The 20603-nt window shown below is 52.5% G+C and overlaps 2 protein-coding genes across 5 annotated transcripts in view; one reads left to right on the forward strand and one right to left on the reverse strand.

Annotated features, from left to right (window-relative positions):
* Positions 1–1158: 1158 nt before the first annotated feature.
* Positions 1159–14966, forward strand: OAZ2 (ornithine decarboxylase antizyme 2). The gene is given in 6 exon segments (XM_086757286.1): positions 1159–1237; positions 4541–4616; positions 4618–4698; positions 9609–9784; positions 11568–11653; positions 13390–14966. Coding segments are annotated over 6 exon segments (573 nt in total). The 5' UTR covers positions 1159–1217; the 3' UTR covers positions 13524–14966.
* Positions 14967–17024: 2058 nt separating this feature from the next.
* Positions 17025–20603, reverse strand: part of ZNF609 (zinc finger protein 609) — a 68325-nt gene continuing 64746 nt past the window's right edge. For 3 of the 4 annotated variants that reach the window (XM_086757300.1, XM_086757298.1, XM_086757299.1), the window contains exons 6-10: positions 20024–20390; positions 19675–19850; positions 18894–19110; positions 18633–18702; positions 17025–18455 (exon numbers count right to left, since the gene is read on the reverse strand). In XM_086757300.1, coding sequence (XP_086613426.1) covers positions 18449–18455; positions 18633–18702; positions 18894–19110; positions 19675–19850; positions 20024–20390 — 837 coding nt within the window. In that variant the 3' untranslated portion in view covers positions 17025–18448. Of the gene's footprint in view, positions 18456–18623; positions 18703–18893; positions 19111–19674; positions 19851–20023; positions 20391–20603 lie in introns of all 4 variants that reach the window. The other variant, XM_086757301.1, reaches the window with a different exon arrangement.

Genomic DNA, 20603 nt, shown 5'->3' on the forward strand with positions numbered 1-20603 from the left:
ATAGTATTACGGCTGCAAGTAGGGCTTTAAATGCAGAGGAAGGGGGAAAAGGCCATTTAACGGGCTCTGTTTGAACTTGGGCTCTGGCCAGCATCCAGCTTTCTGCAGAACAGCTGGTCACTTCCTGCCAAACGAAAGCCAGCATCGCTGCGCTGGGAACCAGGACGCCCAGGCCGGGGGCTGCCTGTCAGATCCCAGAGTCTGTGAGCCCGTCGGGGGCATCACGCCTTGGGCTGCCACGTATGTAATTGTGGAACCTGCTCTGCTGCCGCTCAGGGCCATGCCTGTGCTCTCTGATGTGTTATGAGCACCAGCAGACGGACAGTGTGAGACCAGGTGAGTAGGGGTGAGACTTCCACAGGACTCTAACCTGCAGGACTTGCATCCAAAGGGTGTAGAGAGCTCGTCTTCCGGTGAGCCACTCGGTTTCTGAGCCCGTGTGAAGGCCCAGCACCCATGAAGCTCTGCAGGACTGAACTCCACAGGTTACTCACTGCCTGCTTCTCCAGGCTGCTCGTCTTTGTTGGGGTCACTGTCACTGCCTCTCCCTTACGGGTATGCAGCTCGTCACAAGTCCCTGCAGAGACCTGCTGTGGGCAGCCCGATGTCCCGTTATCCCATATTCATTCCTCTCTTCCTTACTCACTCCTGTTCATCCGGGTTACGAGCCTGCAGCTCCCCAGGCCACCTTGTAAGCAGTGGCACGACACTTTAAGCAGGACACCGCACACCAGGGCCAGCGGCTTGTTCCGTACCGGTACCCCCAGGGCCCAGCGGTTGGTTACTTGGCCTCACTCCTCCCTACCCCCCCACCACAAGGCCTCCAGCCGCAGGGCCCGGCCTCCTGCACCGCAATCGGCCCCGCAGCGCCCTCGGGCAGCGGGCGAGGCCCAACGGCCGCCGCTCGCGCCCCGCGCTGCCGTCAGCAGGCGAGGCGGGGGAGCACCGCGCACGCGCAGTGAGCGGGCGTGGCGCGGCGCACGCCTTTGTTCGGGGCGGCGGCGGGGGGGGTGGGTGATGCTCGCGGGAGGGGGCGGGGCCGCGCGGGGAGGCGGGGCCGCGCCGAGCAGGGGGCGGGGCCGAGCGCGGGCCCGCGGGGTCAGTCGGAGCGCGGCGGCGAGCGAGGGCGGCGGCGCCGAGCGGGGCTGAGCGGAGCGGAGCGGGGCTGAGAGCGGGCGGGCCCAGCCGAGCCGAGCCGGAGCCAGACCGAGCCGAGGATGATAAACACCCAGGACAGGTGCGGGGCGGCGCGGTGCACACCCTCCCTGCCAGGCCTGCTCCGCCGCGGCCTGCATCGCCCCTCAGAGCGGCGGCGGGGCCTGGGTTGCGGGTGGGCCGTGAGGCGGGGGTGGGGGCTCCCCCCCTCCTCCCTCCCACTCAAAATCCCTGTCGGGGCCTCCCTTCTCCACTCCGGGGCTGGAGGGGGGGGCAGCACCTCAGCAGCGAGTGTCTGAGCACCCTTTGCTAATAACAGGGCTTGAGCACTGGGGGGGGTTGTGCCCCCCTTCCCGCAGTCCCCGTGCATTTCTAAGGAAAGGTCATTATTTTTTTGCTTCTTTTTTCTTTTTTTTTCCTGGCAGGTCAGTTATCAGCAGGCGTGAACTTACACGGTTTGTGGGTATTTTTTTCAGCTGACCGCGTTATCTGGTGTGTCTGTTCCTTGTTTAGAGTCCCAAAAGTGTCATTTCCTGAGCCGCGCCGTGCAGATAAGCACCTGGAGGATGTGTACAAACCAGCCTTGTTTCTGGGCCACCGTGTGCGGGGATGGGCTATGCTGGGTTCATCAGATAGTCATTTACCAGTTGCTCCTCAAATCAGGTTCCTTAATATACGACTTGCCATGGCTGGCAGCATGATGGCTTATGATCGTGGGCTAAGCGTAACTGTATCTTCAGAGCCTGGCTTAAAAAGAGGGAGAAAAGAAAACAAACAAAAAACCTTAATTTCTATAATGTCAAGGGAGCTGCGTGGATCATTCCATCAGGCCCATGTGTTCAGTGCAAATAAAAACCCCCCAAAAACCATGAAAATGGGCAGCTTTCTAGCTGCCAAGGTGCTGGTTTGTTGTCGTGGACTGTAAGCAGTGCTGGCCTGGGGCTTCAGGCGCGAGGGTTGTTGAAGTGCAGCCGTGACAGGGTTCAAAAGTTGAGGAGTTGTCCTTTGTGCTTCCCAGGGACAGGGCACGGGGTTGAGATCACTGGAAGCTTAGCAAGTTAAAATTATACCCGCTGACTGAAAACGTACGCTTGCTTCCAGCTCCTGTTTCAGGCAAGAGTTGCTTGAGAAGCTTTTGGTTGGGACTTTCTTCAGGGAAGGGCCCTTGGTGATCTAAATGCATCTTAAGCTAAACCAAGCTGCTGGAAAGCAGCTTCTCAGAAGAGAAGAGAAGCTGGAAGGGAGCACAACCCTAATTTTTAAGCTATAATCAGGCCTCAGGGAGCAGAGTTGCAGTGGGCCGCTGGCACATGGATGCGTGAAGGGATAAGACTTTGTCAGGTGCTTGCACAAACTTCTTCCCAGGGTGCTAACACACATCTGGAGGAAGCAAAACCCCTTTTAATCTGTCCTGCACGCACGCTTGCTCGCTAGCATTGCCTCACGGCTCTGCCCTGTGCGTGCTGCTCCCAGGAACCTACCTGGCTGCCACTGCCAAGTTTTGGGGGAGGATAGCGGTGGCGTGCAGCTCTGGGTTAAGCAAAGCCCCAGTGCCACAGGCAGGGCTCAGCGGCTAAAGGGGTCTTGTGTTTTGACTTCTGCATGTGCCAGAGGAAGCAAAACGGGGAAGTGTCTTGAACTGCTTTGCATGAAAACTACAGCCTCTTCCCTCCCCCCCTCCCCCCCCAACTACACTTCATTATCCAGCTTCTTGATGCCTTGGCCACAAGTTGGAGAGAGCTATCAATAGTACATTGTTGACTGAGGGGTGAGGGAGGAGGGAAGGGAATAACAAAGCTGCCAACAGCTTTCTGGGGGTGGGGAACTGCACAGCAAAGTGCTTTGTCATGCCTCTCGACATCCACTACTACTGAATGCACACTGGTCCATTGATAGCCGTGCGTGAGGAGGGGCTGTATTAACACACAACGCCACGGAGCGTGTGAGCGACGGGGTTTGCCCTGAGACGTCCTCAGGGCAACTGCTTCCTATCTTTTCCCAGTGCCTTTAAACAGCCTTTTCCCAAACCGTGCCTGCTGTAGGCCATGGCGCATGGGAACGCTGCTGAAGAGCCCGGTCTCGCCAACCTGGAGGAGGAGGAGGAAATATGCGGAGGAAGAATATTTGTGTTTCCTGTAGAAAGACTATTTTGGTATGAGATGGCAAGCCAAGTTCTTCGCAAGTTCTGCCTGTGTTGTAACTGCGTTTGCGAGTTATTTTTTTTGGCACACAGAAATGCCAGATTTCAGTAGTTTGTTTGCAGTCTGGTATATGTTCCAGCATACTGTATAGACGGTTCAGGTGATTCTGGTAGTGCAGCTCGGTGCGTGGTCTTTGGATACGTAAGTCTGTTCCCTCATGGAGAGGGACTGGAGCAGAAAAACAATGTCTTGGGAACAGCTGGAGTGAGAAGATTTAGGACAGACAGTAAGTTGTCATTGCATCTACAGAGGCTGTCCCTTATGGCCTTGTTCCTGGCTCCCTGTGCTTATTGAGAACCCTCCCGCTCCCCTTTATTTTGGTGGTGTTTACATAGCTTGGCGCTGGCGTGTTTCATAATGGGAACGCTGGGGAAAGACTGGTTTCTCTGCGTTGCTTTTGCAGGCTTTGCTAGAGGAATACCACTGCTGCGCCGGGCCTCAGCAACCAGCTTTTGTGGTACTGATAAAGGGAGCAACCCTCCAGAAGTAAAATAATTTGTTTTGATGATTTTCCTAAAAGCTGGGGCAGATATTAAAGCCTGAGTTCAAAGTGATCCTGAAAGACTGTGTGTAGGACAACCAAACAAACTTAGAAACTGCAAGCAAGAAAAACTTACTTTCTTGCTCTTAAAAGTAGATCTGTGGGGTGAACTTGTAGTTTTTAGGGTTGGGGGGAAGGATGCTTGTATGATGTTTCATTTGCGTATGAAAATGTCAACTTGGATGTTGTAGAGCCTCTTGAAAATATCTGAAGAACCAGCCCTTTCACTCCTTCTCGTTTTGAAAATGTGAAACTTAAACCTCCTCCTCCTGGGTCCTGTTGATCTATTTGTAGACATTTGTCTGTAGAAAATGTGTGCTCCTCTGGTCATGCGTTTCCAGCCATCTGCTATTGGCAGCCTTCCAGATGTCCCTTATTAGCATGAGGTTGCTCAGCACTCTCTCCAGGGTTGTTGGCTGCGAAGCCCCTCCTCCATTTCTAACAAAACACCGCCGGTTTCTGATTTGACTTGGGCAGCCGGTGTTCTTAGTGGAGATGTCTGGGCGCTAAGGCCCTGATAGCTGCCTCTGACGTGCTGTAGAGAAGCAGGGGTACGAGTGGTTTGGAGTCGTGAGGAGCTGTAGCATCTGAAATGTCATCCCTGCTAATGTAACCTGGTGTTCTCTCTCTTTTTTTCTTGCAGTAGTATTTTACCTTTGAGTAACTGTCCCCAGCTGCAGTGCTGCAGGCACATTGTTCCAGGGCCTCTGTGGTGCTCCTGATGCCCCTCACCCACTGTCGAAGATCCCCGGTGGGCGAGGGGGTAGCAGGGATCCTTCTCTTTCAGCTCTGATATATAAGGTGAGAAAGATCTGACGTCTAAATAATGACCTGTACCCATGTTGCAACAGCGTTCGGTTTCTTCTGCGTTCTGATGGGAATAAATGTAAAGAACTCCAAGGTACTAAGTGGGAGAACAGCTAATTTTTCAGCGACCCTGTTGGCAGATTGCTGAGCTGCATGCAGTGCTCTCCTGCTTAAATAGCACTTGTTTATTAAGAATTGTGAGACCTTTTCTCAAAGGTGCGCAGTAAATAATTCGCTAGCCCTGTTCCCAGGGGCCTGTTTCAGCTATTGTGTGCAGAGCCAGCATTAGAAAAACATGAAACAGCTTCTTAACATGTCTTGCAAAAAGAGGAAGCGGCAAGCAGAAAGGTGAAATGCAGAGAGAGAATGGTTGATAAGCTCCTTCCTGTGCCCTAGTCCGGAAGGTAAAGCTGTCAGGGCCTGGGAGCTGCCTGAACCGGTGTACAGAGTAACTGCTGACTTCACAGAAGAGTGAGGCAGCTGAACCATCTCACAGACTGGAACATTTCTGGAACGTGTGCATAGGATGAGGCAATATCAGGAAGGGTTTGTGTTGTCTTAACTTACTTAGCAGCACGTGGATCAGTCGAGCTCTCATTTTTTTGGCCCGCTGCTTTCGACAGGACCTTTCCTTTTGGCTTTCAGATGGCTTATGGGTTCTCTGCTGTAGAATACTCGGCACTTGGGCAACTTTGTATTGTGTTATGGTGGTAGATACCTGTCTCCTTTCTGGGACAGGGGCAGCTTTTCCACAAGCCAGGGAGTAAAGTGCTATCAGATGAGGTAGCCTAAATTTATGCTAAGCTTGCAGATTTGGCTGTTCAGACAGGGGTGTTGTCATAGGTGTTAGACTTGATTTTTAATTACCCTGTGGGAGGCATGCAGACTTTATATGATGAAAAGATACAAACCCTTTTGGGTCACAGCTACCAGAGATTCACAGACCTCACCGCTGCCTTCAGAGGAGTTTTCTTCAATGCAGCCTTGGTGAATTTTTAGCGCGTGCCTCACTTGTGAATATATGTCAGCCTCTGTAGTTTCTTAATAATGTAACGTCAGCTTAATGCTATCGAGTTGAATCATCACAGATCTTAGAGGGGTATGAAATCCAGAGAAGCAGCAGAGAGGTAGCAAAGAGCACAACAGGCTTCCTCTCAGATAAAAAAGATCCATAAATAGCTTCAGGAGGGCTTAGGACAAGTAATTAATTTCCTCTGGGTGGAAGGGGATGAGAAATAAGGGACCCTGCAACTTGAACTCCTGCAGGCCAGCTTTGCCAAGCCTTGCGTACACATCAAGCAAGGTCCAAAGGCAGAAAATGGGCTCAAGATGGAAGAGCTGCTGGTGGAAAGAATCACTGTTTGGAGGCTTTGAGGTGTTTGATTTTAGTATGCCCTCAAATTTGCACAGAAGCTTTTGGCAGCGGTGTGCAGGCAGGGGCTGCTGCTTGTGGGGCTGTCATCTAGATAGTTGCATCCCAGAAATACAGTTATAATTCTTTCTGGATTTATTGCTGACAAAACCTAGCAGAACCTGTCAGAACATCAGTCCCTTCTGTAACAGCTCATCCCAGAGCAGAGTGGGCTGTGTTGCCCAGTGGTTTAAAGTCAAACCTCAGATGGGGGTTACTGGGACTCTCCCTGCTCCTCTGTCACCCACTCAATCTCGCAGTGCTGTAGTTACAGCAGGCTGAGCTTTTTCAGCCAGCAAGCTTCGGCGTGACCTGGAAAGGCATCTGGACCCAAAAGCTTAAGTCCTTTTTCCAGCTGTATCAGCTTTCTAGTTCAAGGAATGACCTTTCTGAACGAGCCTGCCTCCTTCGGAGCATGCAGCACGGTGCTCGTATACAGCAGCGCTATAAATTAAGCAGCTGGGGCTCCCTATAGTTGTTGGTATTTTTGTGCTAAGAGACTTAATACTCGACCCTTCATCAGGGGAGTTTTACTGGAGCTGGGAACGCAATAGCGATTGGCGTCGGTGCTGCGCAGCCAGGACGGGCTTTGTGTGAACGGACGTGCTCTGGCTAGCAAACTTGGCAGGAGGCTGCACGTGTAGCGCGTGCCAGCAGTAGGCTGCTTACACGGGTTTCTCCGGCCGCTTGGCTGTGGTGGATCATAACATCCTTTCTTCTTACGCTGCCAGCACGTAGGGACCGCCCCACCGTCCTTCTCGGGACATCTGAGGAGCATAGCTGGGTTGGAAAATCTTGTGCTCAATGGATTGTAACCAAGTGGAAGCTGGTCCTTGCAGCTTGGCTTCACTGAAATGGACCCCAGGGCTGGAGGGCCGGTGGTTCAGGAAGCTGTGTATAAAAGATAGCCTGGTGGGGTTTTTTTTCCCACAATAGTGTGGCAGGGGGATTTTGCAGGGGTGAACTAAAACCTATAAAAACCTACGTTTCTTGAGTAAACAGATTTTGCTTTGAGCAGCTTCCAAAGAATTCTGGGCTGCTGCTTCACAGGAACAGCTTCTCTCCCCGGCATCTCGCTGTCTCTATTTTGATGCCTAGAAATAAAACATCAGCTGCCCAAGACAGGCTGTGTAAACGTAATTCCCACTGAACCAGGGGAACTGGTTCTCTTAATCCCAGTGGTTATGCTGCCTTTGGTTAGTGGGCTGTCAACTTTAGGGGGCTTTTAAGTGGAAAAACCTTGCTAGGTTTGAAGCGCAGGGCATAACTTCTGGTGAAAGAAGGGCTGAGCCAGAAGGCTCAGAAAGATTTTTCTGCCCTGTTACAGGCTTCTGCCAGTCTTCCTGCACAAATGCGTGCATGTGCCTCCCCCTCCAATGTGTCAATCCCAGACTGCTTTTCTCAACTTCTTCATCACTCTGTTTTTGTTTTCATGAAGTATAAGAAAAGAAGCATCTGTGAGCTTTTCTTGAGAGAAGGATCTTTTCTGAAACAGAGACAGTTTCTGCACAGTAACAACAGCTGTAAAAGGCTCCTATAAAGTCACTGGTGAAGAATGTGCATATAATCCCCTTGGGTTTGTTTTGTTTTTTTTTTAAATACACCTCTGTAGTGCGGAGCTCTCGCTGGGCTAAAATCTGTCTCTTGCTGCTGGCTCCGCCGGTGGCTTTATCGGCAGCAGTCTGATTGAACTTGAGCAGCTGTTGGTAGGTTTCTTGGTGCACTTGGCTTAAAACTGTAGTAAAACCCAACAGCAGGCACAAGCACAAAAACTTCTTTCAAACTCGATGAATAAACTTATTTCCTACAGGATATTTATTCTGATGAAGTGTAAACTTGTTTTTCAACTCAGCTTTGTCGGCTTTAAACAAATGGCAGCTTCCTCTGCTCCGTTTACCAAAGCCAGACGCTTCCTCATTTGCATGTGGCATTACTTTGTCACCAGCATTAACATACTCGATGCCTTCTTCCTTGTCACAGTAGTCAAACCAAGAGAGATCTATTTTAATACATGTGCTAAAGGAATTAAAGCACTGGGACACAGGCTTGAGGAGCCTAGAAAGGCTCTCAGAGACATTTTTGCTAAACAGTGGTGCTTTTACTTTAATAAAAAATAACCAGAGGCTGGATGGTTGCTCACCTAAAGAACTGATGGAGTAAACCACCTCCCACCCTGCTTGTTGACGGTGTTGAGAGAGGGGCACACAGCACTCCTGTGACTCAGAAATAGAGCAGACATGACTGGTGTTATCTGGTTTACTTCTGCCCTTCAGAGCTGTGCAGGTGACTTTGTGAATGTAAGACAGTCCGTATGCATGAGCCCGTAACCAAGCAGATGGGAACAGTTTAGCTTCAGCTGCAGCTGACAACGTTAACTCAGGAACCTAATGAATTTCTTCATCGTTTCACTGGGGCTCTTTGCTGTGAAATGTGGAAATCATTACTGGGCAAACCAACTGCCTGCAAAAATTGTCAGGAAGAGGGATGGCGTTTAACCACGAGATTTGTTTTCTAGGAACTGCTGAGCTGAATCCGAGGCGGTCTGCATGCTTGGCATTCTAGTTAGAGCAGTATTGGAGAGAGATGTGTACATTTGTGGTCTCTGGAAAAGACCTCGTCACAATCTTCAAATCTATGTAGCTTCTATCTGGTTTGGGATTCTCTCCATGCTGTGTGTTTTCCTCCCGCAAACCATTTGCCATACCAGTTGGTTGTGAAATCTGGGAAAGCAATTTGTGGTCATCTCTTAAACAAAAAGACTCTGTTGGGGATTGGGGAAAAAACAAAACTGGTCAGACTGCGGCAGCAGATGCTCTTCCAGCTTGTCGGTTCAAGTTGTGTTCTTTGATGGGTAGTTTATGAACCGCCCTTCAAAGATGTGGCTGGGACCTGCGGTGAATGAATGGACTCTCGCTACCCAGAAATGTAATACAATGTAAATATGCAAAACTGCATTCCCTTGAACAGGAAAACATGATGAGGAAATCACTCTGAGGTCTGAGTACTCGTGGTGTGTCCCTGAGCCAGTGAAAGGGGAAGGGAAAAGCATAATCTCCTTAGAAAAACTGTAACACAATTTATTTTGTATTTGCATCTCTCTTACTATAAACAGACTTTACTTTTTTGTTCTTTATTTTTGTGTTAGGTTAGAGTAAAAGCTAGGTATTGCAGGTAGTTCAGAACAATAGCTCTTAACCACTGACACACTTGATTAGAGTGCTGGGACTCAGACACGAGCTTGCAGCTGACTGTGCACACCTTCACGAGCCACGGTGAGTCTCACGGTGGTGAACTTTAGTGACAGGCTGAAACTCTGGACGCATGCCAGTCTGCAAGGGCTGGTCCTTTTTCAGGAGGGCACCCCCACTGAAAACAGTCCCTTTGCATGCTCACTTAAGCATGGTCTCTTACACTTTTTTGGTCTACAATCTCATGGATAGTTTTCTTTAACCCTAACATGTATTTCATGAGCTCTCCTCCCTCTCCTGCACAGGACGAGAAGATCACTGTTAACCAAGATGTCCCAGTGCACGAAGGGAAGCCTCATATTGTCCACTTTCAGTACAAGGTTACAGAGGTGAAGACCTCCTCCTGGGATGCAGTGCTCTCTAATCAGAGCCTCTTTGTGGAAATCCCTGACGGATTATTAGCTGATGGAAGCAAAGAAGGGTAAGTTCAGGATCCCAGAGCTGTGTTCGTGGCTCCTCGGGGAGCAGGACTTTGCTTACGTGGGTGATGCTGTGTGTGTGTGGGGAGAATGGGCTGTCTGTGCGGCAGCTCTGGTCCTGGTTTGTGTGGCTGGTGTATGTCCTTGCTCCCTTGTCTTCAGAGAACTGTCCTCCTGTTCGTCCTCCATGTATGTATTTTTTTTCCCACTTAGTGATTGTTTCAGATGGGTTACTGTTTTTTGAGTCCCTATGCTAATGAAAAATAAGCAATAAATGAGCAGAGTGATTCTTTGCATACTTTGGTATGGAAAATCTGCGAGCTTTTTTCCAATTTTTATTCTGCTGGCCACTTGGCAAGCTTATTTTGGCAGGCGTTTTCCTCTCTTTCAGGGGAAAAAAAACTCCATTATATTGATGCACTCCTTCTCATCAGTAGGTGGATCTGGGCTTGGAGTGTGGCCACGCAGGCGTTGGGCTCTGCCAGAGTCTCTGATTTTTCTCTGTTGGCAGAATACGGCAGTGTTTTGTCCAGACAGCTCTGCTCCGGGAAGTTTGTGTAGATGCAGCTTCCAGAGCAGCTACTTCCTGCCAAGTGCTTTGCCAGAGATCTCCGCTGGCGGGGAGCACTGTAGCGTAGATGTGGCTGTACTGGAATCCTCTGCAGACCTCTCTGAAGTCCTTCTAAATCTCCAAGTAGGCTTCATCCGTAAATGACATGAGCTAATTAAGAAAAAAAACCTCATTGGGCACCTTTGGTAAGTGCCAGTATTCTTGCTGTCTCACACTTGTCTCATTTAAATCCAAGTCCAGATAAATGTTTGCGTAATTCCTTCAGTCAGCCCATAAATCCTTCCGCTGTCCATGTGCCTGCTTTCTTGGGAGCGGGTTCTTCTGGGAGGGTATTTACCTGCCTGTGTCATCGTGACTTAAAGCGTGATTTTGTCAAGGTTATTTTTAGCTAGGTAAAACAGCCTGGTAGAGGCTATAATTAAAATAGTTCATTACCATATTAACAAAACCCTTGCAAATTTAATCTCCCTCACTGCACTCCAGTCTCGCTGACTGCTGTTTAATTGGATGTCAACTGAAGCCCTGTTTGTCGCTGCTCTGGCAGCCTGCATCCTAAATGGTTACAAGGCCAGCAGTGACAGTGACGGCTCTGCCTGCTGCTCTCCGGGGCTCAGAGAAGGGTTAATGCAGCGCTGCTTCCATCAAGAGGTGGCAGAAATAATTGAGCTGGAGAGTCAGGAAGCGTGGATTCAGGGTGCATCAGCTGTGCCATCCAGCTGATGTGTTCAGGGAACAGCTTTCCCTGTGCACATGTTCCTTCAGCGATGTTTTTATCTTATGCCTGGCATGAGCTTTTGTTTTGGTTTGTTTTGTTTTTTTCCTAAAGCGCAAAACTTGCAGATCCCCTCGTGCATGTTGCCAGCAGAGGGGATGTCGCCTGGCTGAAGATAAGGTGCAGTATTCAGCTTCCTGCGTATAAAGGCTTCTGTACAAAGTCACTGACTGGTGGGGATGGGTGCTTGTGCACACTGGCACGCAGATGCGGAGGACAGTGACTTGTTGGGTGACTTGGTGTGAGGATAGCTCTGGGTTTTGCAGGGCTGGATAGTGAAGCAGGAAGCCCATTGTTTCAGTGCCCATTGTTTGCTGGAAGGGGTCTGTAAACAAGTAATCTTTCTGCCTGAAAACATCCAGAGAGTTGATAATGCACAGAGGCTTCCTCAGGACAGGACTTCCTATAGCTGATGTTCTTTTGTCCTCTTCCTCCTTGGCAGGTTATCGGCACTGTTGGAGTTTGCTGAAGAAAAAATGAAAGTAAACTATGTCTTTATTTGCTTCAGAAAAAGCAGAGAAGACAGAGGTGAGAACTTGCCCCTGCTGTCAGGTTTGCTCTGGATCTAAAACAGCGCTGCTGAAGCTGTACAAAACCTGCTTGTCCCAAGGCAGGGCTCCAGGAGCTGCTTCCTGTTGCAGTAAACGTTACATGCGTAATTTTCATGTTGTTCTTACAAAGTAGAAATGGTTTCTTGTGGAGAAAATAAGCCCTTTCTTGAGACTAAGGGAGAAGGAGTATTTTTGGCTTCTCCAGCAGGTATGTTAGCTATTTCTCCTTTGGTAAGGAGTGAAGGTCTCCATTTGGGACCAGGCTTCTGCTATTCGGAAGGAGAAACCAGGGAGAGGTTATTACGTGGGGAAACAAACTCTTGTAGTGTGTTGCCCTGATGTTCATTTGCTTTTTAAAGATCTCCCGGCACTTTTGCCCTTCCTAGACCTACAGGTAATCCTGACCCGGGCTGTAGATGCTTATGGCTTACAGGGCTGCATTAGGATCTAAAGATAGACGTGTTGGATAAGTCATCACAGTACGGAAGTTGGAGGAGTTTTGTGGTGAGGTACCAAGCTATGGATGTGTCACTCTAAATCTTACTAGACGTGAGCTAGTAACCAAGCAATCGCCACGGCAGGAGTAATTCAAACCTTAATTCTAATTTTGACTTTGCTGCTTCACAAGCTGCACTGTCCTCTCTGACAGAAAATGCGTTATTAGAGCTAAGCTGTGCTGAGCCCAGGAAGAGGTCATTCTGTGTTATGATGCCAAGAATAATTTTCAGATTAAGTTCTTGCTATAAAGCTACCACCACCACTGGTTGCATAGGTGACCCCCCACAGTAGCTGGTTACAGGAGACATCTGATGCTGGGTTTTCTTTTTAAAAATGGGCTATGTGTTGCTCTTGGACCTGGCATATTTGTATGAGTTCCGGAGCACTCCGGATCCTGAGCCCTTGTCTCTGCAGCTATAATTCAGTGCTGTCTTAAAAATACATAGGAGCTCCTCCACGAGACCATTCAGTGGCTTGAAGTTGATCATCAGAGCATGCTGTGGAGATTAGGTGCTGCACCCAGGTAACTTTCACAGGGAAGTGATCGCTTTAGTAACAAGCGACCGTGCATCCAGTCACTGCATGATACAGCCATGTCTAACTGAGACAAGGTGGGGAGGTGCTTCTGCACTGGCCGCACTCTGAATTTCTGTGCATAACCCATGGTGGCTTTCCTGAGGGACCGCACCAGGCTGTGCTGAGCTGAGTTTCCACTGAGCTCCAGGTCTTCTTCGCACAGACAGCAAATGTCTACCTAGACCCTAAGTAGATTTCTCAGATGCCCTGAGTAAGACAGATTGCTGTCTGATCCACTTTAAGGGCTCAAAGGGTGCTGGGATCCACGTAAATACAGAATAAAAACTCTGATACGCTGCAGGATGGCCACGTGCATCCCGGCAAAGCAGATCTGTGCAGGTAGGTAACCCACCATCGCAGTTGCTCAGAGGGGACAGAACAGACATCGCAGGATAAACACGGATGAACCTGCTCTGCTGCACAACTAAAATCCCCTTCATGCTTAGGAGCAGCTGTGACAAGAGCAGGAAGAGATGAAACCTATCTGAGAGGGCTGTCACGTTAAAATGATTTCTTTCTGTGCAAGAAGCTCTAGATGTGCTCACAGAGGGTGTTCACACTTTGATATTCATGGCTTCTAGGGTGATGTAGGTAAAGAGGATTGTTCCTGGTGGTAACAGATTTCCTTCTCTTTGGTAGCTCCACTCCTGAAGACATTCAGCTTCTTGGGCTTTGAAATCGTGAGGCCTGGTCACCCCTCTGTCCCGTCGCGGCCAGACGTGATGTTCATGGTGTACCCCCTGGATCAGAACTCTTCCTCTGATGAAGAATAGCTGCAGCGGGGGACTCCAGTGTGACCTGAAAATGCTGTTGAGGGGAGATAGGGTTACATCTCCTTTCTTGAGGAAAGGGAAAACAAGCTTCTGTTGGACTGAAACTGCATTTCTCATTGTTAGATTGGCCTGTGTATCCTCAGAGTTGACTATCTCATTGAAATGTGTTGCCTAGAGACCTATATATACACACATGTAATCACCAAATAGTAAATGGAAGATGTTTATGAACTGGCATAGGAGCTCCTTACATGCAGCTGTGTGGTGTGTTAGCCTAGGGGTGCCTGGTGCCTAGGCCGCGCGTGGGGGAGCACAGCAGTAGGTGCGGTATCGACTCCTTGACTTCTCTAAACCCATGCTGGTCCTTTCCCCATCGCCCGGTGTGCGCTCCTCTGACAGGTGACCTTTTCATTTTTCACTCAGACTCTTAAGTAGAAGGCATGTTTTGGGTGTTAGGCACGTGGAGGAGACATGTTCCAATTAACCTTTATCACTACATTAAAATCCCAGTGCGTCTCTGCTTTGGGGCGACCGATGCTGTTTTAACTGGTCCTAATTTCTTTTTTTTTCTTTTTTTTTTTTTTTTTCTTTTTTAAATTCTTGCTCTTCCAGCTTTTGTTTTAAGCAGTCTTAACTCTGTTCAATGTTACCACTGCACTAGCACAGCGTTCAATAAAAGGGGCATTCAGATGAACTTCACACAGCTGGGGCTGCTTATTTGAAAGGAGCAGAGCCTGGGGTGGGCCTCCTGTAATGCTGCGATGGTATCAGAGGGTCAAGCGAGTGTTTGGAGTGTTCCCCCTCTGCTCCAGGGGAACGTTTCCTTACCTGCCTGCTGTGTGACGGTTGCAATGGTCCAGAGAGCCAAAAAACCTCATGCCTTCATCCTCTGCATGAGGACGGGTAAGGAGCAGGCCCCTGGCTGTCACCTCTGTTCTTCCTCCAACGCCTTTCCAAAAAGATGATCTCAAAACTTGAGACACTGAGCGAACAGCTGTATCCAAACCAAAGGGGGCTCCGTGTAGGGGCATGCATGGTGGCTCCGCCGGTCACGGTGGGATGCTCTCCCGGCCAGGGACTTTCCTGGGATGGAGGGATGGGGCCGCAGTGCCAGCGCTAGCTCACGTTTCAACCCTGCCCCTTCTCATGTTGGAGAGTGAGGTTGTGCTCGTCTTTGTGCCATGTGGCTGTAACCTGGCTGGCTGTCTAGAAGGGTGTATTTATAAACCGTGCCCCGGAGGCGTGCCGTGAGCTCTCTTCCTGGCCTGGATGCTTGCGTGCGGAATTGTCCTTGTGTGCTTTGTTGTGCTCTCGCCCTTCTGTGGAGGATTTTGTTAAAAGCTGAAGCAGAGCCATTCCATAAACGTCATGGTCAGTGTTTTCTGTTGGGGGAGAGGTGGGGCTAGGATACAAGTTTGTGTGAATAAATCATCTTAAAGTTTGTGTCTCTCTTTCCCTCCTTCCCCTCCAATAAAATGAAAGGGCTGCTGGCTCTACTCCCTCTTCCGTGGAGCATTACAGCCTAAGTCTGGTTTAAAATCAGAGGCTGGGCTGTGCTGCTGGGAACCTCTGCCACAGTTTTTACAGCCCATCCAGTGCGGGTGGTGTGCCTCCTCTCCTCGTTGCAGGTGTGGTGCCGAGACAGAGCAGACCTTGCACCTATTCCCTAGCCGGAACAATGCTGATTTCTAGTTCTGGCTTTTGAAAGGCCAAGTTTTATCCCTTCTTGTAGCTGGAGCTGCCCCCACTGCTTCCCTGGGCTGGTGCGTGCTCCAGGGCCCTGCTGCAACCCCATGGTGCTCCTCTGCTGGCACCTCCTCAGTGTGATGGGGTGGGAACGGCTTTGCTCCTTCCTTACTGGTAAAGTGCAAGGTTCCCAGCAGGGGAGCTGGGAGTGAGGAGGATCTGAGCTTGATAATCTGCAGTGCAGAGGCTGTGCCAGTGCATGTGCTTCTCTGACAAGTACCAAATACTCTCCTGCACTGGCTCAAGCAAGTGCGGTCAAATGTGAAGGTCTCAGAGGGCCGAGTGTCTTCAGAAATGCCCTCTTGAAAATTTAAAAGATGCTTCTGCATTCTCTGGGTGCTGCCTCTTGCACAGGCCTCCTCCATTGTGAAGCTGAAGGAGCCGTGCTCTGCCCTGCCCTAGCTGCGTCCAGCTCCATGGGGCAATGGAGATGGGCCTGCCTGGCATAGGCCATGGAGCAGCTGTCCCTTGGTGGGGGGGTAGGGGGTTGAGCCTGGGGGGGTCTCACTCAAATTGTCATGGCCAAGCTTGGCTGCAGCGTCCCGCGGTGGAGCTGTGCGTGCTGGTGGCACAGCAAAGCAGCTGGATCCGAGCACGTGGGGTCTGCAAGCAAGCGGAAGGGTGCTGGGGCGCAGGACCTGCTGCCACGCTGGGCCACCCCGCCACAGCCTCGAGAGCCGCAGACTGATGAGCTTGGCACCAGGAGCAGCACAGCTGCTGAAGCCCTATCAGGTGCCCGCTATCCCCCCGCAAAAGTCACTGGCCACAGCTTTTGGGGACAAAGGACCAGAATTCAGGGGAGCAGGAAGAAAAAGCCACCCTCACAGGTTTGTGATTGTCTCTTAAAAAGATTTATTCTCTCTCCTTGCCCAAATGTACAAAGGCAAGAAGAGTACAGTTTGTATATATATATATTTTTATATATATATATATATAAAAACAAGGAACTTGGTAATAATGTACACTTTACAGAAGGGCAGAATCAGGAAGACTGAAATGAAACCCAACACAGCAACGTCAATAGAAACAAGAGCTATAAACACCAAGGGTTTGACGCCCTGGCCAGCTGCCCGCGGGGCCTAGTTGGGCAGGGGACAGGGCTGGGGACCCCACAGGCAGGGGAGCTGCACCGCCGCGGGGGGCCGGGGTGCCAGCCCCATGGGTGAGAACTGACCAGGAAAACCCATAAAACGTCAAACCTCAAACCTATTCTGCTTAAACCGTTGTTTCATTTAACACCTAACGGGAGACTCAACTGGGACGCAACTGGGAAGGTGGGGAGCAGCACACCCCCTCTGCCCCCCAACCCCCTCTGACTGCTGGCAAAGCCTGTGGCACCCCCATCACCCCCTGCCCCAGCCCAGACACCCTCCTCCATGCCACTGGTGGGCCCCGGCCGTGCCAGGAGCGAGGTGCTGCAGGACCAGCCAAGGCTGGAGGTAGCAGCTCCTTATGGGTGGGATGTGGCACTCCCCCCGACACCACCGGACCCCAGCTTGGTGGCTGCATGTGGCTCCTTAACGGTTGCAGGGTGGGTTGAGCTGCTGTTCAGCCCTGAGGAGTGCTGGGCCACGCAACCTCGTCTCCTTGCGAAGACAATGAAGAGCGGAAGAAAAATGAGTCGAAGAACAAAGCTGGGGCCACCGCGCTGTCAGCACCCAAACCAGGGCTGTGACCAGCAAGTGCCTCCTTTCCAACTGGGTAATGTGGGATGGGGTTTAACAGGGGAAAGAAAACAAAACCCAAAACAACAGCTTTCAAACAATTGCTTTTTACAGTATGTACAGAGCCCGGCACGCAGAGCATCCCGGTACAGCGGCCCCTCGGGGCCGGGTGCGACACGGATACACGCACACAACCGAGAGCGATGGCCCCCGTGCTCCCTGGCCGGGCAGCGGGGAAGGGCAGGGAGCGACCGGGGCAGCCTGGCTGCTGCAGGGCCGAGGTAGAGCATCAGCCCGGGGAGAGCCGCTCTGGGGCTGGGGGAGCAGAGGACCAGAAAGCCCCTGTCCTCGGGCACCGGGGAAGCACCGGGAGTGGGGACCGGTTTCCTCTAGGGCCTGGTGCCCCGAGCCCTGGCACGAGGCCTGAGTGGGGACCAGCACGGCCCCAAGTGCCTCTGGCAGAGCCTAAGTGTGCTTGTTCCTCGCTGGGCCCTGCCCAGGGCCTGGGGAAGCCGATTTAAAAGCAGAAGGTGGATGTGAAGGGGAGCTGCAGCCAAGGCCCCGAACAGGATGTGCTGCTCTGGGGCCTGGGGAGCACCTGCTGGGGTGGGAGGGGGCAGAGGAAAGACCAGGGGTTTGCAGAGTCACAGCTCAAAACCAACTCAAATCCACGCGCGTGAGCTTCAGGCAGGTCTGGACCGTGCAAGGCACTGGGGAGGAGCCCTGGCAGCCCCCAGCTCTGTGCCCAGCTGCCCCCAGCCCCACTGAGTCCCAGCTGCCCTGGTTGTGGGGGCAGAGGCTGGTTCACTGGGGCCCAGAGCAGCCCCTGGCTCCCCCAGTCCTCTGCTCAGGCCCTCGGCCACGCACCAGTGGCTCCTGTCCACAGGGGCACAGAGCAGTGGGTGCCATGGGGTGCAGAAGCAGCCCATGGGGCTAGGAGAGGGTGCACCCCAGATGCAGCACATCCCCATCTCCCCCAGCCACCTCTGGTCAGGCACCCCCCACTTGCACCAGCTGTCTGACACCCCCGTGAGCTAGGCCCTTTCCTGAGACTGCGACTCCACGGCCGGCTCGGCCCCGCACTTTGAGCCCCGGGGAGGAGCAGGCAGGAGGCAGCACCCCTGCCTGCCCCCGCCTCCATGGCGCTCAACCCCATCGTGAAGCAGCGGCTCGCAGAGACAGGGCAGGGTCCCAAATCCATCGAGAAACCTCAGTGCTTCCGTTTCCTCTTCATATGCACCAGGCAGGCGAGTCACCTCCATCCCGAGCGCTGGTGCCCAGTAGAATAAATATTTCCGCAGGTACCAGCTCGCCCACTCAGCAAAGGGGAGGGTGTAGAGGGGGGAGTCAGTGTGTGTCCGACAGGGGGTGGGGGGAGAAGACAGTCTGCCTCAGATCATGGCAGGAACGTCAAGCAGAACAATTAACACCATTCAACTGATGTCTAAAGGAGTCTCCAGCGCTTCCCCATGTGAGCCAGTCACATGTCTTGTACAGCCCAGGCGCCGCAGCACGTCACGTCCTGCCACAACCCAAGGTCAAGTCAGCTCCCGCCGCCAGCAGCCCCAGACAAACCCCAAACCCTCCGCCCTCACCCCCTGTGCACCCATCCTGGCCACCTCCACCCCAGCCCGGTTGCCGGTGGGCAAAGCAAGGTGGCCGTGCCGGTGCCATGGGAGGAGAACCTTACCGTTCTCACCTCCGGGGAGGTGGGTATAGGGAGGGAGCGGAGCCTTGCTGGCTGGCAACGATGGCTGTGGAGGAGAGACCTGCGGAGGAGAAGCAGCGTCAGGAGCTGGCAGCCCAGGATGGGCACCCAGCTGTGTTGGGGAAGCTGGGTGTGGTCAAAGCAAAGCTCAGCACAAGAGCTCACACCGCCCAGAGGTGGTCATGGCTCCTCCCCAGATCCCCCAAGCTCCCGCTGCTCTGGCTGGGTGCCGGGGTGAGGCTCGGCTCTCACCTGTTGCATAGGGCAGGTTGTACTGCGCCGGCAGCAGCGAGTACCCGAGGTGGTGGTGATGGTGATGTGTCGAGAGCAGGCGCTGAGACGGTGAAGTGCGAGGCCGGTCGGCACTCCTCTCTCCCCCACCAGCTCCCCCAACGCTGCTACAGCTCCCGCCGCCTCCCACCACCCCGCAGCCGCTGCGGTCCCGCTCCTGAGATGTCTTCTCGCTTATCTGGAGAGGAGAGAACACACACATGCTGAGGGACACTACCCGCTACCCCGGGGCGCAGGGCAGCATTGGACCCACACTGGGCGCCCCATCGGGATGATGTTCTGCCTGCCTTTGCCCAAAGGCTCCCAGCGACACTGCTGGGACCAGCCCAAAAGTGGTGGGACAGACGCAGGTCCTGTTTCAGGCAGCTCCTTCCTGCCCAAAACCAGGGTTTGCTGCCACTGTGTCATCCCAGCTCAGCCCAGGAGGAGCTCGTGACCCTATGCTGCCATGGGATGGAGACAGCTCCTGCATCCCATCCACCAGCTCCAGGGCTGAGGACAAGTGTTGCCCAGTCGCTGCAGGGCCTGGAGAAGCCCTAGTGCTCCTCTGGGCCAGCCCTGCCCACCGGTTTGGCTTGCCTGTCCCAAAAGGGTTGGGCTGTGGGATTAATCCTTGACCCCAGGTCTCCTACAGCAGCAGGAATGGCAAAAACCCATAGCAAGGAGAGTTCCTCTGGGCTGGTTATAGGATCCAGGGACCATCCTGAAGCTCGTACAGAGCCAGCGCCTTCCTGACCCTCACCGTGGGTGACTTGCTCTTGTAGTGGCTGGCGTGCTGCTGCAGGATGTCCAGGGCCTTGGACTCTGAGCTGGATTTACAACTCACGCTGGGGCTGGCTCGGGACTTGTCACTGTCGTCACTGCCAGATGCCTTGCTCCCGTACGGGGAGAAGGAATAGCTGGAGGGTAGGTATGATCCTGGGAGGGAGAAAAAGCAGGCAGGGCATGAGGAGTCTCCGGGCAACACCGCAGGAGCACGCAGCTCTGCATGTGTGTCTCCAGGAATGAGAAGATGTCCCACAGCCATCCCTCACTCCGGGAGCAGGGACAGCCTTGGAAGGGACACCCCCAAGAAGACCCCAGCTCCCTACCTGGGTAGTTCTGCATCATGACGGTGGGCATGGCCCGGTAGCTGGGGTGGTTGGGGTCGTACGACTGGCTGTAGGAGTAGCCGTGCATGTAGGGGATGTAGGACTGATGCTGCGTGAGGGGTGAAGACACAGGGACATGGACGCTGGGTCTGGGGTCCTTCCCCACCATGCGAGCCTCCTCGGTGGGGGTCAGTTTGCACTCAGAGCTGGTGCTCTCCTTCCCATCCTCCTTGGATGCAGCTTCTTTGCTTCGATTTCTTTCTTCCTTCAACTTTCGGTCCCTTTCCTCTTTCCACCGCTCATCCTCTGTCTTGATGTCCGAGTACTTTGCTGGGTACACATAGGTCCACATCCGCGGCTCAGCTTCCTGCAAGAACCAGACAACCATCAGAGCAGTTGAATCCCAGCAAACCTCGCTCCCCTTCCCCAGGCTCTCCTTGGCCCATTCATAGCCTCCCAGCCCTATCTTTTTGCTGGCCCCAAGGGAACCTCATGGAGACCCAACACGAGCAGAGGACAAGACATGTTCTCTGCTGTGATGGCCTCAGCAAACCCCCACAGCGAAGCCACGGCAAGGGGC

This window comes from Chlamydotis macqueenii, chromosome 12 (genome assembly GCF_036417535.1).
Source record: "Chlamydotis macqueenii isolate bChlMac1 chromosome 12, bChlMac1.mat, whole genome shotgun sequence".
Lineage (NCBI taxonomy): Eukaryota > Metazoa > Chordata > Aves > Otidiformes > Otididae > Chlamydotis > Chlamydotis macqueenii.